At 35.6% G+C, this 18,444-nt stretch overlaps 2 protein-coding genes and 2 pseudogenes across 2 annotated transcripts in view; 1 reads left to right on the top strand and 3 right to left on the bottom strand.

The window, feature by feature from the left end:
* Nucleotides 1–1,995: 1,995 nt before the first annotated feature.
* Nucleotides 1,996–16,653, top strand: BTG3 (BTG anti-proliferation factor 3). The gene is made up of 4 exons (XM_006908227.3): nucleotides 1,996–2,200; nucleotides 6,393–6,530; nucleotides 10,969–11,176; nucleotides 15,992–16,653. The coding sequence occupies exons 1-4, from the start codon at nucleotides 2,028–2,030 to the stop codon at nucleotides 16,229–16,231; spliced, it is 759 nt and encodes a 252-aa protein (XP_006908289.1). The 5' UTR covers nucleotides 1,996–2,027; the 3' UTR covers nucleotides 16,232–16,653.
* On the bottom strand, nucleotides 4,243–4,361 carry LOC112476945 (annotated as a pseudogene).
* Nucleotides 13,008–14,495, bottom strand: LOC102885485 (annotated as a pseudogene).
* Nucleotides 16,557–18,444, bottom strand: part of CXADR (CXADR, Ig-like cell adhesion molecule) — a 48,837-nt gene continuing 46,949 nt past the window's right edge. Inside the window, exon 8 of the mRNA XM_015586518.2 lies at nucleotides 16,557–17,135. Within this exon, the coding sequence (XP_015442004.1) occupies nucleotides 17,094–17,135 (42 nt within the window). The 3' untranslated portion in view covers nucleotides 16,557–17,093. The remainder of the gene's footprint in view (nucleotides 17,136–18,444) is intronic.

Genomic DNA, 18,444 nt, shown 5'->3' with positions numbered 1-18,444 from the left:
ACCCTAAACTCAGATAGGTAGAACATAGTTGGCAAATTTAATGAATGAGGAGAAAGATCTAGCTAAGGATTTGGTACATTTCTTTGTTGTGGTTCCTTGTTTAGTGAGGTAGAGGCTAATGTAGTTCCATCAGCAACTTTTATTCCAAACCGTATATTAAATTGCAGTGGGTTTTCTTTTCCATCATAACATGGTGGAGTATAAATATAGCTTTATAAAGTGGAAATGGCTCACTTTTTTTTCCCCCAGAAGTCTGTACAGTAGTTGCAGAGGGCTGAGATTGTGTGTGCTTGCACACTCTGGTGTCCAGCCTAGTACCTGGTGCCTGGTAGCTGGCCATAGAAAGTGGATTTGGCATTCTAGGATTCCAAGAGGAAGGTTTGGGTGTCTTCCCATCCAAGATCAGGGTGGCTATGCTGCCAGCACACCTCTCAAGATAACTATGTAGAATTTATTTCACAGTAAAATGCCTTGTTTGAATTTGCACAAAGATTAAAAGAATCATGTTATGAAGAGAGACTTTAAGAGCAGGTTTGAGAAAAGAAAAAGGAAGCTAACAGAATCAACTTTATTTTTTGAATGTGAGAACACACTATCAGGTTAGTCAAGTTTTATACTAAACGTAGCAGAGGCTGTAAGTCTTTAATAATTGGCTTGGGAAAAGATGATATTGCTTAGTAAATGCAGCATCTGAATAACTCCAAGTTACAGCAGCCAAATGAATGAGCTCATCACATACAGACAGAATATACATCGAAACAATCCCAGGACAAGGTTTTTGCCTTTATGGATTAATCGATGATAAATCAGACCTGCCATTTAGAGTCCTCCTTGAGGCACTTCCAAAATGCAGCTAAATCTCTGATTATTTTAATTTGATTTTCTGTAGATGACCATGAGTTTCCATTCTGAGAGAGTCACTATTTTCTGCCATATCTTTTAGGTAAATTTCTGTTTCTGAAAGAATGATTACAGACACTCCATACTAGATTTTTTTTTTTTTTATGTATAGTAGCTTTACTGAAATATAATTTACATACCATACAATTTACATATTTAAAATGGGAAGTTTGTTGGTTTTAGTATGTTCATAGAATTGTACAACCATTATTACTACTGTCACTTTTAGGATATTCTCATCTCAAACAGAATCCCTATACTTACTGACATCATTTCTTGTGTCCCTCTTGCCCCTAAGCCAGTAATCTACTTCCTGTCTATATAGATTTGCCTGTTCTGGATATTTCATATAAATAGAATTATGCAATTTTTGGTCTTTTATGACCAGCTTCTTAGCACAATGTATTCACGGTTCATCCATGTTGTAGCGTGTATCAGTACTCCATTTTTGTTGCTGAATAATACTCCATTGTGTATATATACCACATTTCACTTGTCCATTCATCAGTTGATGGATATTTGTGGTGTTTCCACTTTTTGGCTATTATGGATAATGCTGCTATGGACATTTGCGTACACGTTTTTGTGTGGACATATGTATTCATTTCTCTAGGGTATGTAGTATGTAGCTCGGAGTAGAATTGCTGGGTCATATGGTACTTTTATGTCTAAGCTTTTTAGAAACTGCTAAACTCTTTTCTATAATGACTCTATTGCTGGATTTTAAAGTGAATCTTTTTTGCATTTTAAAGTTCAAATTATTTCACAGATTTTAAACTATTGCAGCTATATAGTAATACTTTTAGTAAGAACTATATAGTAGTAGTATTCTAGTGCTTCTCTTTAAGTGATATCTCTGATTTTATTTTAGCCAACAGGAACAATTTAGTATACTCTTGTCACTGAACTTCACAAAGTTAAATGATAAGATTCTTAAACAGTATTTTATAATCAGGTCTTTATGGCATAAATTAGCGATTGTTCTCTAATCCAATTAAGAGTCAATGAAACAAGATAAAATTGGAAGGAAGAAGGGGAACTGCAAGAAGGGATACTTGGCAGAACTTTATCTTCCAGTTTTTATGTTTTGTTTTTTTGAGGCAACTGTTTTATCTTTGCAGGGAAAGATGAAGAACGAAATTGCTGCCGTTGTCTTCTTTTTCACAAGGCTAGTTCGAAAACATGATAAGTTGAAAAAGGAGGCAGTTGAGAGGTTTGCTGAGAAATTGACTCTAATACTTCAAGAAAAATATACAAATCACTGGTATCCTGAAAAACCATCAAAAGGACAGGCCTACAGGTAAAGGATTAGATCAGACAGTTGGATTGGACTAAGTGAAGAGACCTATTAGCGTCTGAAATGAGTGCAAGGCCAAAGGACTGCAGGATGTCCAGCCCATGCCTTTCACAGTTTATCTGCAAAATATATAACTCTGAAGTGTTTTGGTAGTTTTTTTCTTACTTATATGAAAATACGTGTATTAGTTGTTGAAGTCCCTTTGACTGGACTTGGAGGACCAATGCCGTGGGCTCATAAGAGTTATAGTCTTCTTGTGATTATAGTTTGGCTCCTGATTCAATGAATTCTTCTATGAAGCACAGGTATCTGGGAGTTTTTCACAATTCTAGAGGACCTCTAAAGGTATCACCTATAAGTGGACACAGTAGGAGTGGAAGGAAATGAGTCTCCTTGTATCTAAAAGTAAATACATGATACATGTTTTTTTCAAAAAATAAAAATTTCATAGTGAAGGGCAACTAAGATGATTGGATACCTATGTCCTGACAGGATTAATTTCATTTATAATGCATAATTCTTTATGGTAGAAGCCAATGCAATTATTTTGTAGATGAAGATAATATCCTATGATCCACACTGATAAATATTAGCTCTGAGATTTGAACTTGGGTCTAACTAACCCTAAATTCTTATGGAGCTTTCTGCACACCACAATGTGAGCACTGACTTGGCTAGCTAAGAGTCTTTTGTACTCTGGTTTATAAGTTACATTTACAGCTTAAAGTAAAGAAGGGCAGACTCCTGCAGAACATGTCCTGGCATGCTCATTCCTTAGTATTTATGTGAGCATTTGGGAACTTGGGTTGAGAATGTTCTGCCAAACACATCTGTCAAACTTCGCTGCATTTGTGGATGTGGCCACAAAAAACAAAAGGAGAACAGTTGTGGCTATCATGACTACAGGAATTCTTTTTGTTTATGCATATTGCTGTCCTCAAAGTTTCCTTCCACAGATTAGTACTTGTGTGCTATGATGTAAAAAGGACTTTCAGTCACTGAGCTCTTGCAAATGCAAGACTATTGAAGGAATCTACAAAGGAGGTGAAAATATGGTTTGTTTATTTCTCATTTGCTAAAAGCCAGGTGAGCTTGTATTCTGTTGCAAAGAAAAGAAAGTAATTCCCCTTCATTTTTATCCAAAGGTTTCCTGGTAAATTGGAAAATGGGAATTAAAGTGGAAATGTAGATGTTCTATATAAAGCAGATTCAAGTTATCTTGTCACTTGATTCTCTTAATTTTTTTCTTCACATCTTCATTTCTGATAAGAGTGAACAGCTTTTGTGAGTTAGAGCTGTTAAGGCTTTTTTACACTGATGTAATTGACATTGGACAAAGGCTTTTGGAAGTGCCAGGCCACCGTACTATTACTGAAAAAGGAGACACTGTCAAGTAAATGCTTAAAGGTCAGACAGTGTACAATTTCATTTCCATTAATTCTAAAAACTTGAGGGAAAAAGTTAGCCAAACAGGATTAAATTGGCATATTATCAGAAGTATCATTAAGTCATTTTGAAGCCATCTTTGAAATGGAAAACTATCAGACTTAATAGTGGGTCTTTACTATTATAAAAATAAATAAAATATAGGATTAATCAGAGCTAGTATACTCTTCAATCCATAAAATAGGTTAAAAGTGTTCTCTTCTAACATGTTTATAAATTAAAATTGTTTCTCCACACTTTATACAAATAAGATGCTTTTGGAGGGCAATTTGGCATTAATAACAAGGTCTGTAAAAATATTCTCTTTAAATAGTAAATCTAAATCTAAAATCTGTTCTAGAAGGATAATCAAATGCAGATACACATATATGAATATGGATGTTTCTTATACCTTATAATTGCAAAAAAATTGGAAAGAACTAAACTGTTAACATTAATTGATAGGCTGTTTTTATGCAACTTTTAAAATTCTGGGTTTTGTTTTGTGTTTTTTGTTTTTTTTTTTTTTTTTTATATTTTAGGCGAGGCAACCCTTGGTTGACCTCACAGATTGTAAGGACCTTGTCAGCTTATGATCCCTTATTTTTTTTTATTTTTTACACCTACAGCACCTGGTCTTCCTAGGTGGTCTCCCATCCAGGTACTAACGAGGCTCGACCCTGCTTAGCTTCTGAGATCAGACGGGATCAGGCTTGTTCAGGGTAGCATGGCCATAGACTAAAATCCTGTTTTTGAAAATTGGTTAAGGGATAAGTAGTCACAGTTTATAGAGTGAAAAAAACAGCATAAAAATATGTAAGATATGTAAATTTTGTTGAGTCTGAGTTTCTAAGCATCTGTATTTACATAAATATTTTTTAAGCTTTGAGCCTGCATCACTCTCATTGTAGGTAATAAAAACACATAATATCTAGGCTCTGTCTCTGTATCCTTAACTGCTTTTGATGTTAGGGCACATGGGACTTTAAAATCAACCTACACAACATTAGAATGTATAACATAGACTATCTTACGGAAAGGAACAAACAGCATGTTACATGGCTGTAATTTTTTTTTCCCCTCTCAGTTTGCTAAATTGTTCAAGGTAGCATTAAGACAGAATAAGGTTTTGTTTAATAAAATGAACGTTGGTGTCTGTTGATCGGGATTTGAACCGTGGATTCACCACTTTCTAGCTATGTGACGTTGGGCAAGTTACTTAAATTCTCTTTGCCTCTTTTCTTAAAATGAGAGAAATAGTATCTAACTCAACAGGATAATTAAGAGTTAATATTTGCAAAGCATTTAGTAAATTGTCCAAGATATAATAAACTTACAAAAAGGGTTTTTAATTACATTTGACCCTTGAACAAGATGGGGTTAGCAGCACTGACCCCTGCATAGTAGAAATTTCTGCGTATAGCTTTTGACTCCCTCAAAACTTAAGTTGTCCTTCAGTATCTGTAGAGTATTGGTTCTAGGATCCACCTTGGATACCGAAATCAGGGAATCTCATATAAAATGTAGATCATTGCATACAGTTAGCCCTCTGCATCCATGGACTTCAGTAGAGAGTCAAAAACAGAAAAGATATTTATTGAAAAAATTTGCATATAAGTGGACCCACACTAATCAAACCTGTTTTCAAGGGTCAACTGTATTATTTTAGATATATGTATTAGCTATTTCCTAATGAGAACTTTTTCACTGTTTTAAATGATATTGCAAATCAACTAATAAGGTACTTTAACTTTTAAAAACTTCAGTACATTTTTCTGTTGATATCATTGTATTTAATGATATAATTACTGTTTGTCAGTTACATTGTATTTTCAATATTTAAATTCACCCAATAAATAAGTGCTAGTACTAGTACTAAAACCTGGGTTCTCTTGATTGATTTCTTCATTGTAGGCAGTAAATACTTTCATGGTAGCTACCATTTCTCTATGTAAACAGAATGCTTAACATATATTTTTGCATTTGTACTGGGAGCCATCTTTGAGCATTCGTCAGGTAGATGTGGTATTTCTTAGGTTAAAAAATAATGGAACAGAGACGATTGGTTAAGAAATTTTTTCACTATTTTAACAGCTATTAAAAAAAAACCCATGGATAACAAGTTGAATGAAATAAGCCAATAATACTTTGGGATTATATATTTTATTCTCAAGTATGTGATATGAATGGTTCTGTGTCCTTGACAGAATCTGTACTTATAGAACAATTGTAAGTAAGGCAAAAGACATCCTTCTAACAATTATATTATCTGGGACATATAAGCAAGGTAATGACAAATCAAAATCATGAAGAGTTTCCAAATATTATTTGAAACATTGATTGGGGTCTTTTGTTATTTGGAGGTTTTGTTATATATGAACTTGGCCTATTAAAATTTGTACCCGAGAGGAGGGGGAAAAAACTTTTACCTTCAGAGCCGTAAGTAAATTTCATACAACCTTCATATTCTTTGCTCATTTAATGTAGATGGTAGCTTGTAGTTTCTAGGTAAACTGAGGTAGAGCCAGTTCTAGTGATTTCCCTGGGCTCACACAGATTCTCTCTTCTTTTTACCACACTGAGTAGTCTTGTTGATGCTGCCCCATTGCCTTTAGTTCACATTTATTTTCTATTTAGGATAATATATACTCCTGAGTTCTCCCCTAGTTTATTATTTTTTAAGTCATATTGGCAAATGCTAATAGCTATAACAAGGCTTATGGTTACGATTCAGTGAAAGCTATTAACATGACTTCACTTTGTTTTGTAGATGCATTCGTGTGAACAAGTTTCAGAGAGTTGATCCCGACGTCTTGAAAGCCTGTGAGAACAGCTGCATCTTGTATAGTGACCTGGGCTTGCCAAAGGAACTCACTCTCTGGGTGGACCCATGTGAGGTGTGCTGTCGGTGAGTTCTTGAATTTGGTGGCTGAACTGATTACCATGCTGGAATTGACTATGAAATTCTCGGGTACTGCCTGACTCAGTCTCTGTGGGCAGAAGCTAGTTTCTTGCCTTTCTCAGATGTGGATTTTGTAAAATACTCTTCTGGAGGTGATATACTCTTCTGGAGGTGATAGTGAAGGACTGGACTGGTTACATACCTATTCTACAGCTAAGGAAACTCAAAAAACTGACTGGGCAGGGTTTTTTTAGAGCTTTGCCAAGAAGTTTATGGTGCACCAAGACAGAATCTAGACACCTAGACTCCTGCAGGTCAGTTGTCTTCTTTCATTAGTGGTGCGCTTGTTTTCCCCTCTTGGAATTAGGAAAGAAGCTACTTCCAAATAATAATTGGATAACAACTTCTGGTTTGTCTCTGTGTCTATTCTTGCTTTCCTTTTCGGTTTTTAAGTGACTGATTCATATCTTCATGGTTTTGTTTTCATAATGGAAATTATTTCTTTTAATGAGCAGGATTGTAAAAGGTGAGTGTTAGGTCTAAACTCTAATTGTACTTCATTCTAAAAACATGGTCCGGGCATTCTTAGTTGTGGCATTTTTAAAAAATGAGAGTGTCATTTGGCTTTCAGGTAGTTTAAAATGCAATAAGTTAGAAGAAAGAATAAGCAGATTACAACAAAGTGTGATTTGTGCTATAATCAAAACATATACAAAATTCAATGGTTGGTGGCACAGTTTAAAAAATTACTGCATCTATCAAGAGTCAGGAAAGACTATTGAGTACATGACACTTGAGCTGGTCAGGGAAGGATGAGTTTCAGTTGACTAGAAGAGAAGGTGGGAGGGACATGTCCAGGCAGGAGGAACAGGATGAACAAATGCTTGGAACCTGCCCTGTGAATGACTTCTTTGGAACCTGCCCTGTGAATGACTTCTTAGAGCTCTTCCTTTAGAGTATTTCTCTTTGGTTTTGAGGTATAATTTACCTGTTGACTGTAGTAGAGATGCTTTTTATTGCATTCCAGAGGTATTTATTAATAGTAGCCCTTTGACCTGATCTCCAAAAATGAAAGTGAAGCTGAAGACATGTTATGCCAAGAATGCATGGTTATTCTTTTACTGAATTTTCTGGACGCCCTGAGGCTGCTTGTTATAACCTGTTGGTATAAACTTTTTGCTTCGGGAAACTAGATATAGGTTGAGCTTCTCCAGCACTTCCTTCTCAGTTAGAAAAAGGAAGAGCCACACATTTCAAATTTTGGTCCAAGAAGGTCAAACAATTTTAGATTCAGGATCTAATTAAGGATTCATCTTGAGGCCAGGGTCAGACTTTGTAGACTTTGGCCACTGAACTCTTTGCAAAAGGCCTCCATATATAAGAAATATCCATCACAAAGTTTACTATATTGAACTGCTTACATTTTTATTAGGCCGTCACTTAGATCCTGATTGACTCTTATTTAACACACAGTTTAAATAGTTGTGTAGTTTTTCAACCCATAGAAAATCATAAACAGCATTTGAAAGGGAGTTCACGGTAGTCATAAAGCTACAAAAATGTCATAAAGACTAACATAGAGATGGGAGCAAAAAAGCTAAAGACTTGGTATAAATGTATTATTACATAGTCAAATAATGAGTATTTAACACAATGATCTTAACTTATTAGGGTAAAGTTTCTGTGTCTAAGGATGTTTAAGAAGTCGAGTAATTATGTAAACATTTTGGACATATTTATTTGAAATGTTTAAATCTTGGCACCTAGAGATAAAACCTTTAGTTATGTGGACATCCTACTTAAGTGGGTACTTCATTACTTGATGATACCAGATAATGAAAAATTATTGTGCTTTCGTCCTGTTAATATAAGAAAATCTCTATTTTGTAGCCTTCTAAATAATTTTATATATGATTAAAATTTTGCCGAACATTGGCTGTGATGCAGTTTTTTTCACAGATATGGAAGTCACCTTCAGAATGTGGGGTGCTCATTCAGTAATAACAGAACCCCCAGGAGAAAGTTGTGTTGGCAAATGAGTAGAGGTGATGCTACCAGGTTACAGGAGATTTAGACAGTGATTAATGCTTTTGGACCAAAACTGGAAAGAAATATTCTGAAAATTAAAGCTGACTTAGCAGTTACACAATTGAATGACTATCTGAGATTCATGAAAAATAATAACTCATTTGGTGTACTAGAGACTAAGGTTATGAAAAAAATCGAAATGCACTCAAAAAACATTTTTCATAGTCTGAGTTACTCTATCAGGATAAAATATTGGAAGGATGCATAGTATTATATAGTTAGAAAGGTTATTACTTAGTGAAATATTTGAGAGGATACAGAGTGGATAACAGATCTTTATAAGAAGCCGGCAGCTTTATTATTTACTCAGCATTTTTTTTTTTTAAATTTCTGTAACCCTTTTCTCAATAAAGAGCATTAGGTACTATTGATTTGTTTCAAATTAACTATATTGGCCATAATATTTTAGCAGTGTGTCATGAAAAATGTAAAGTTTAAAAGTTGTTCATTACTAATTCTGAGGACCTAACTGCACATTCTAATTTCACAGTAATATAGGTAGCAGCTCCATTTACCATGAAGAGAGTAACTCATACCAAAATACAAAGGGAAAGATGTAGAACCTAATTGAACTTGAATATCAAAGAAATCTGAGTTAATACAGCTGATCTTTAATCATTAGATGTCTGCCCTTGATTTAGGTTTCTGCTTCTACAGAGGCAGGGATTTTTCTCAAATTTCCTGCCTTTCTGTTTTGCTTGAATTTTGAATCCATTAATGGGCAAAACTAAACGTGGGCCTATACCTCTTAATGTTGACATTAACATGAATAACCTTTGGTTGTGTCTAGATTTGCTGAGACTTTAAATGCTGGAAAGGACACGGAGGAGTAAATTTTTGTTGTTAAAACCCTACGCTAAGTAAACTTGAAATTATAAAACATTAATTCCTTGTTGTGAGGAACTCCCTCAACTAACCTAGCCAGCATTCAACCAGCTTCTGCTTCCTTACCCAGCAGATAGGAAACTGAGGCCTGAAGAGATTAAGTGACTTGCCTGTGGCCACAGACCTAGTTAATGGCAGAGCTGGAACCAGAAATGTGTCCAGTGCTCCTTCTGCCATCCTGTAGCCACTCCTCTTACAAGGTAAACTGAAAAAGGATACAAAAGGGAGTTATGCACCACATTTGGGTAACATTTACAGCCTGATTCAGCCTGTGAGAATGGAAGATAGCACAGCTATGTAAAGAAATAGGACTCACCTATGAGACTACTTGATTTCTATATAAACTTTCAAAGGCTTTATTGCAGTTAGTATTACTTTTGTTATAGATACCTTGATTCAAAAATAATTTGAGACAACAGTTATTTGAAATGAAATTGATGTCATAGTCAATTATAGTTAACCCGTTAACCTTTTTTTCTACTGAAGTTTTTGTTTTTTAAGCTTAGAATCACTTTGTCTTTCCCACTTTAATTACTATTGTATAAGAACTGCTTAACAGTTCATTTCCTTTGTTTACTAGAAATTGTTTTATAGTGTTTATGTTATGCACTCTATTTAGATTTGTGGGTTTCCTTTTGTCCTCTGAATGAAAGCTCTTTAGCTTTACTGTTCATTATGCTGTTTTCCCTCATGGCAGAATTTATTTTCCTTTTTTTAGCAACCAACAACCAAAGTTACATATTTTGACAATTATTTTTCATAGATCAAGGCTTTAAAAAATGTTTTGGAAGGATAAAAAGGCTTGCTCGTTTTACTTAAAAAAAAAAAAAAAAAAAAAAACATTAAAATGAGAAGCGAGCAGTTATCCTAGGAACCTGTGAGGTAAACAGTATAATTTAAGCAAAACCTCTTTATTTTCCTCAACAGTAGTTTTTTATAAAAAACTTTAACCTCAACAGTTGCCTCAGTTCTCATTTTTGTCAGTATGGATATAGGAAACACAAGCCCCTTTTTATTTAATCATGGTAAAAGTAGATCTCACAGGAAAGGTCTAGTTGATTTGTGACTTGAATTATTAGGATCTACATTACAAGGTCAGTTAAAAATACATTAGAACATTTTACTGTATAGACAGTTTTAACGGTACATACAAAAATGTAATCAAAACAATTTCTCTTTGATGTTTTAAACAACTATTTTTATTAGGAGACAGTAGAAAAGAAAATTGGGAAAGAAAATAGAGTCATTTGTATTTGTAGTTAAATAGACCAGAAGTAAAATTGTGGCCTGCCTGTTGGCATGGAACTGGGTTAGGATATACATGTAGGGTCAAGTTCTGGAAGGGTTCTTTCTTTGCCTTGGACCTATGGCGTGTCCAGACCTATTTAATTGTTTTTATGATATTTCTTGCTTCATTGATGTGACTTCAAGATTTGTAATATTTTTTTTCTCCCCCCCGCCCCCGCCTTAGCTATGGAGAAAAAAACAATGCATTCATTGTTGCCAGCTTTGAAAATGAAGATGAGAACAAGGATGAGATCTCCAAGAAAGTTACCAGGGCCCTTGATAAGGTTACCTCTGATTATCATTCGGGATCCTCTTCTTCAGATGAAGAAATAAGTAAGGAAGTGGAAGTGAAACCCAGTTCGGTGACTGCAACCCCAAGCCCTGTGTACCAGGTAACTGTGAAATGGTTTCATACTGAAGGTCTATGAGCAGGGCTTGCCAGGTCATTCCAGGTAGTCCTGCTCATGTTGCCGAAGGTTTCTCTGATGTGAAAATCTGGATCAAAATTCTTGCCTTTCTACACAAAGCTGTTCCTCTAAGAAGTAAATAGGCATCCTGAGTCACTATCAAAGGTCTGCTTTCATACTCAATAAGTAGGATAAATGTGTCTCAAAAAGTGTGGCGAAGAAGGGAAAAAACCATGGTGATAAAGCATTCCTGATGTTTTAATCTTTGCTATATTAAAAAATAGCCGATCATTTTTTATAGTTTTTAACACTTCCAGTTTGTACCTTTGGGTTTAATTTTCTTGTTCTTCTTTTACATGATTAAAGAGAAAGCTAACTAAATTATATTTCAGTTAATTTTTCACTCAAGCCAAAACAGTATCTCCTTTGCTTTAACAGTTGAAGAGTTACATAGTTACCATGCATGCACTTAAAAAATACTTTCACTTATTTACTATTTATACCCCACATACCAAAGAATATTTAATATACTTTAAAAATTCTTAACAGTACTTCTCAATAGAAAAGATATTTTAAAGTAAAAAAAAAAATTAAGTCTTTGAGTTCAGCTTTATTCTGTATGTGTCTGTTTTTCTAATTTTGAGCACAGTTGACCCTTGCACAATATAGGTTTGAACTGCACAGGTCCACTTATGTGTGATTTTTTTTTCAATAAATAGTTGTACTGCTTTTCAGTCCGAGGTTGAGAGTCTGGAAATGTGGAGGGCCAACTGTATACATGGATCTATGTCATTTATATAGAGGACTTGAGCATCCTCAGATTTGGGTATCTGAGGGGAATCCTGGAACCAATCCCCTGGGAAGACCAAGAAACAGTGGGTGTAGTTAAGTTTTCGGGGGAGTCAAGTTATATGTCAGTTTGGTGAGGGGGTCAGTGCCCCTAATCTTCATGCTGTTAAATGGTCAACTGTATATTTTAAAATATACCTATTTTATTAATTTGGCCTTAATTAGACAAAGAAACATACCAAGTTTCTGGTAGAGTTGGATTTGGGCTAAATTGAGAATTTAGACTGTAATGAGTAAGAAATCAAGAGTATCAGAGTTTTAAGTATGAGAAGCTAAACGTTTAAATTCAGGTTATGTTTATGTAATGAACATTCTTTCAGTATAAATTAATTTTTCATTTCTCAGTTTTTTCAGTTGAATTTTTCTTCCTAGACTTGCAAGGAAGATTAATTCTAAAGATTATCATATCATTAGGGATATATGTATGTGTGCGTATGATAACATATACACCTTTTTTTTTAACATGTTAAAATTTGTATTGAACTCATGTAGGACCCAGGCAGATGTTATATGTTATACATATAGAGGCAAACTGGTTTTAACATGGGGAAGGAAGATTGTCACTGGAACCTCTGCTGGAAGGACGGGAACTTGCTAGTCTACAGATAAGAGTGGTTTGATATTGCTATCAGCTGCTTACAATATATAGAGTTGTAAAATTGGTCAAAGAAAATGCTAATGTCAATTCAGACAGCCCTGGAAAGTGTATTAAATAGAGATGGTGCAGTGAATGATGGTAATTGAGTCACTAATGGTAATTGAGTCAATTGCAAGAACAATTCATTCAGCAAACACCTAGAGAGATAGAAAACATCTGATCAGTGGTTGCCAGGGATGGGGGGAGGGGGAATGGGGAGTGACAGCTAATGGGACAAGATCATCTTTTAGGTAATAAAAACTTTAGAACTAGATAGAGGTGATGGTCACAAAATATTGTGAATGTACTAAATGCCACTGAATTGTATACTTTTAAATGTCAATTTTATGTGAGTTTTAACCAAAAAAAAAAAGAGAGAGAGAATACAAAAATCCTATTTTACATCTCAAAAAATCTGAAATCTTGAAAGATCCTGCATTTGATGGAGAGACTTTCCCGTTTGGAGTTTCCCTGGGCCTGCCCCTCACTGGAGTGACAGTTCCGAGGAGGGGGCGCCCAGAATGGAACAGGAGAGAATCTTGTTGTGGGAAGAGAGGCAGGAGATGATAGTTACGATTTTTTTTCTTTATAGATCGAGGTGGCACTGAGCAGTTCATAAGTGCATTCTGATTTAATCGGCACCATGACCTTACCAGGTGGTGTCAACACCTGTCCTGTGGATGGGAAAACAGTGTTGTCTGGCTTATGTCTAGCATAGGGGGTGACCTGAGCATGTTTGGGGAGGGCGTGCGGATTAGTGAGGAGGTTAGTGTGAGTCACCCAGGCTGGGAGGGAGGTAGACTCTCTACCAGTTCCCAGGCTGGACATGCAGAAGCCTAGTCTTCCTTCCCTGAGCACATGGTTGGTCTATAGAAATTGCTGGGGCTGACCAGGTTAATGCACCTGGCCTGTGGTCCCAGCACTAACCTGCTCACAGGAGTATGTGACTGCAGAAGGAATGACAGAACTAGGTTTATTGCTCTGGGTTAAACCAGTGGACACAGGAACTGGGGAGGTTGAGGGGTGGGTGCATAGGAAGTTGGTGAACATGTCCTTGGGGCCATTGCCAAGTTCTCAGAACCCTGGGAAGCCGAACCATGCACTGTGGATGTGCTGGTCACCTGTTTACTGGCCAAGCCACCCCCTCCCAAAGTTTGATCTGCAACCCAAGGCTCTGGGAGCAGCTTCCTTCCACGGTGCTGCCCATGGGGTCACCTGCAGAGGTCGGAGCACGTAGGCGGAGGCTGTGGTGATGACCTCCACTGGGCCAAGTCCTTAGGAAGATGTCTTAGTGGAGGAGGCGGAAGCTGCCCCCGTCCTGGTGTGGGCTTGCAGCTGCGCCAGCTTCTTGGGCATACTAGTGCTGGCTTTTATTACCACATCGTGTTTGATCTTCCGGATCCTAACCTCCAGGCCCTTGAGCTTTCGTTGCTGCACAATGCGCGCCTTCTTGGGAGCTATAACACAACCTCCCTTACTCGGGCCCCAGTTCTGTTCTGAAGCTGCCACTGCCATTGGGCTCTTCTCCAGCTTGTGTGTCTGGAACTTGTGCTGCGCCTGTGCCGCGAGCAGGCATGCCTATACGTACCTGCTTTTAAATACAACTTCACACCGTATAAAAGTATAATAGTGACAAGTCTTCTTCCCTCTTCCCACAGCCACTAGTCCTGCACTCTTCCATGGAGGTATTCATCACCAGTTATTTTTATATTCTTCCTGAGAGGTTTCCTATATAAATAAGTAAATATAACATTTGTAGTTTAAAGATCATTTTAAGACCTTTGCCTTAAATATGTTGGGCATTTTTTTTCGCTCCATGATGTATTATATACTGCAAATTATCATTGTTAAATTGCCTGGAATTTATTCAGATGTGTGGCAATTTTATTTCAGAATTTTATCTGTTGTTACTCAACAAAGCAAGAACGTAATTCCCAAAATGAACTGATTACTGCTAATTCCTTACAAGTAAATTGACCTTGAAATTTTAGATTTCATTTTTAAATTGTATTTCCTCCCCCCATGTTGAAAAACTGTTAGGGTAAACATAACAGAAAGATACGGACATGGAAGTTTATTTCTTGTGCTTTTTTAAATAAAACATTTCTCTTTGACATTCACGAACAAAAGATTTCATGACAGAAGCATGGCTGTTACAAGCCATTGCATAGGAAGTTGTTGCAAGTAACCAATTTTAATCTTTTCTTCTAATCTACTTTTTCATTTTGAGCATGCATTTCCAAGAGATTTTAAAGCGGGGGTTATCAAAGGACAAAAATTCCTAGTTTTGGATCTTTGTTCTCTAAAAGAGTTGGTATACTTTTGAAAGTTTCCCTCAGATATAACTCTCTACTAATTAAGTAAACATTGTCATTTCTCCCTAAATTGATCTATAGATCCAGCTCAGTATCTCTCAAAACCCTAAAAGGCTTTTTAAACTAGAAAGCGACAAATTGATTCTAAAACTTAAAAAAGACTCGGGTTGGAGGCCTCACACTAATAAAAAGCTATTATGTTTATATAGTATGGTATTGGTTTAAAGATACAGATATATTGATGGTAACAGAATGGAGAGCCCGGAAATAGACCCACACATGTTCAGGTGTTGTTTGTTTGTTTTAAATAAAAGCACCAAAGCAATTAAATAGGGAAAGTCTTTAAGAACTGATATGAAACAGTTGGATAATCTATATGAAAAAAAAAAAAAAAGAACCTAATTGCTACTTGAACCTAACTGTACAGCCACCGAAGGGGGCTCCGAGGGGACGTGGCCTCAAGCCCTGCGTTGCCTTTTACTTTTTTTTTTTGCATTTGGAAAAAGGGGGGGGATTACCATACACACAAAAATATTAATTCGAGGTGGATCATAGACTTTAACATAAATTCTAAATCTCTGCTATTTTAGGGAAAAAATGGAGTCTTTAATTTTGATGAAGTCAAATTTATCAGAATTTTGCGTGGGTTTTTTTTGTCTCCTGGAAGAAGACTTTGCCCATCCCAAATTAAAGATATCTCTTCACAAACTTCTGTTCATTCTATGTTTTGATCTTTTCTGGTTGAAATAATCAGAAAACTATCTGGTGCTTTAGAGTGCTGTGTTTGAGTTTTTTCATTTTCATTTATTCAGAAAACACTGATCACCTATTATATATGAGGTTTTTAACACATTTAGACTTGACCATAGGAATGTCACTGTTTGGGTCGTGGGTGAGTGAGTTTTTCTTTAATGCAGAGTCTGGAAACTTAACTAGTTTTTATATAACACCTGGCTAATTTTTCCTTTGAATTAACTTACTATATTCTCTTCCTTACAGATTTCAGAACTGATATTCCCACCTCTTCCAATGTGGCACCCTTTGCCCAGAAAAAAAACAGGAATGTATCGAGGAAATGGCCATCAGAGTCACTACCCTCCTCCTGTTCCATTTGGTTATCCAAATCAGGGAAGGAAGAACAAACCATATCGCCCAATTCCAGTAACATGGGTACCTCCTCCTGGAATGCATTGTGACCGGAATCACTGGATTAATCCTCACATGTTAGCACCTCACTAGCTGCTTTTTTGATTCTTTTGGTGTTGAGAGAAGGTAGACTAAGCCTGACTATATATTAAAAGTTAAAAGTTCATATTCATAGTAGTAAAGTTAGATGGGTCAAACCATCAAACTTATTTTTATAGAGAAGTTACTGAGAATAATCTTTCTTAAAAATATATATGCACTTTAGATATATTGATATAGTTTGAGAAACTTTTAGTCAAGTGCCTGAGTTTTTAATATTGGACTTGAGTATTTATATATTGTGCATCAATTCTGTTGCATACGAGAACACTGTAGGAGTGGACGATTTGTTCTAGCACCTTTGAACATTTACTTTATGGAGAGTATGTAAGTTATTTATATACAAGGGAATATATTTTATGTTGTTCAGAATTGCGTGAAATCATGTAGTTGCAAATAAAAAGTAGTTTGAGGCATGACAATGTGTGCTTCTGTTCTGTGCATAAAAAAGAAGGGAGAAAGCAAAAGAAATGTTTCACTTTACTGTTTAATTAAATATTTAACAAAAAATGTAAGAATTTAAAATTTCCTTTTAAAAAAATCAACTTTTTTCCCCAAAGGATACAATATCAAAATATGCATATAAAAGTCTAAAATTGGTTAGCACCTAATTGAAAATATAATAAAACATCTTTCAGCCATCAAAGTCACTACATAGGATTTTCCTAACCAAGAATTTGACCTGTACTAATTTTGATAAGACATCTAACTTACAGGCCATTGCATAAAGCAGAAATGTTCTTTCAGCCACTCTCATTTCTGTGCCTTGTGCGTTTTTCCAGCACATTAAAGTCTTTACTAGAGGTCTAAAAGCCAAAGAGTACAGTACTTCGTATTCTTCAGTAGTCTGTCATATTTATACCACTGTAATGCCATCAGTCTTGTAAGTACAGTCGAACTACAAAAAGAAAAAAAGAAGGTATAAGAATTTGGAATTTTTTCCAAAGGTAAATTTAAAAAAAAAAAGATCAGTACTTTTGCCCATCACCCAAATCTTTAAATTTGTAGTCTTATTTAACTTAAAAGAAAACACACAACTTGCTAATCAAATGGCCTTAGCTACCCTAAATATTACTTTTTTTCCTGATAAATTCTATTGATGTATAAAATACCAGAAAAGTGCACAAATCATAAGGATACATAGCTCAAGGGTTTGATAGTTTGTGGAAATTTAAGTGTTTGTAATCTCAATAGAAAACTTAGAGACTTTTCTAGTTTTAATGTTATTGTACTCTGATAAGCCATATATAACTTTTAACATTTTAAAATCATATTTACTTTTTTCCCTAAAATACATAATGGGTGCTTGTTTAAACTTCAGTTTGTTTTCCTTAGGGGTAACTGGCATTACAAGGGAAATTAGTTTATTTAAGTTTGAATTTTTTCTTTAACTGTTGCTGTTCCCTTACGGTCCTAGGGAGTCTGGTGTGATAATGGCAGGTTTGTGGGCAATTGTGAAAGTGGCAAGTTTCAAGTATTTTTATCATGGAGTTAGATAATTTGCTCATATTGTAATTATAAGCTTGTTGAGAAAATCAGAAGTATCATACCTATACTGTCCAGAAAGGATGTGTTTTTTGGCACACACCTGGTAACCAGACCTTCCTTTCCACATTAGATTACTATAAAATCTCCTAAATTTGTTTATTAGTACTGACAACTAAATGCTTTAAGTGTCTTGGGGGAAACAATTCGGGATTTGACTATATATTAGATGAACTACCTATAGAAGATTCTCCCTTTCATTGACTATCCACCACCCACCTGGTTAAAATTTATTTCAATCAAAAGAAAACTCTACCAAGATAGCTTTTCCAGTCTCTTCTTAATGAAAACCACCTTTTCAGCAGCTGGGTCTTAAATTCAGTCTGGTCAGCATGGGGTACAAAAGTTCCTCCTAACTTTTTAGTGGTAATTAGGATCCTAAAGGTTGTAACATCTCTGTCTACCTTGTATGACTAAGACTGCTCTGATGAAGACAAAACGTGGCTTCAAAACTTTCAACTTGAAAACCTTATCCATGAGGTTTGTAGCAGGAGTGGTATGTGACTGATGATAATCGGTGTTAATTCTCCATTTTATTTTATATTTGTAGGCATAATTGCAAAGCTCTAAATTTAGAGGTTAAACTTGGTCATGGAAATTTGTTTTTTAAGTATAAGTTCTTTTGGAAAAAAGTACAAAATTGTTAACAGGACTTCGTGTTC

This window comes from Pteropus alecto, unplaced genomic scaffold, assembly GCF_000325575.1.
Source record: "Pteropus alecto unplaced genomic scaffold, ASM32557v1 scaffold81, whole genome shotgun sequence".
Taxonomy (NCBI): Eukaryota; Metazoa; Chordata; class Mammalia; order Chiroptera; family Pteropodidae; genus Pteropus; species Pteropus alecto.
Note: the sequence above shows the minus strand (reverse complement) of the source record. Positions and strands in the feature narration are given on the sequence as shown.

Bases quoted from the DNA above. Each gene is read 5' to 3' on its own strand.
- BTG3 (XM_006908227.3), top strand. From the start codon at position 2,028: ATGAAGAACGAAATTGCTGCCGTTGTCTTCTTTTTCACAAGGCTAGTT. The intron at 2,201-6,392 runs GTAAAGGATTAG...TTTGTTTTGTAG, and splicing joins TCAAAAGGACAGGCCTACAG to ATGCATTCGTGTGAACAAGT. The intron at 6,531-10,968 runs GTGAGTTCTTGA...CCCCCGCCTTAG, and splicing joins CCATGTGAGGTGTGCTGTCG to CTATGGAGAAAAAAACAATG.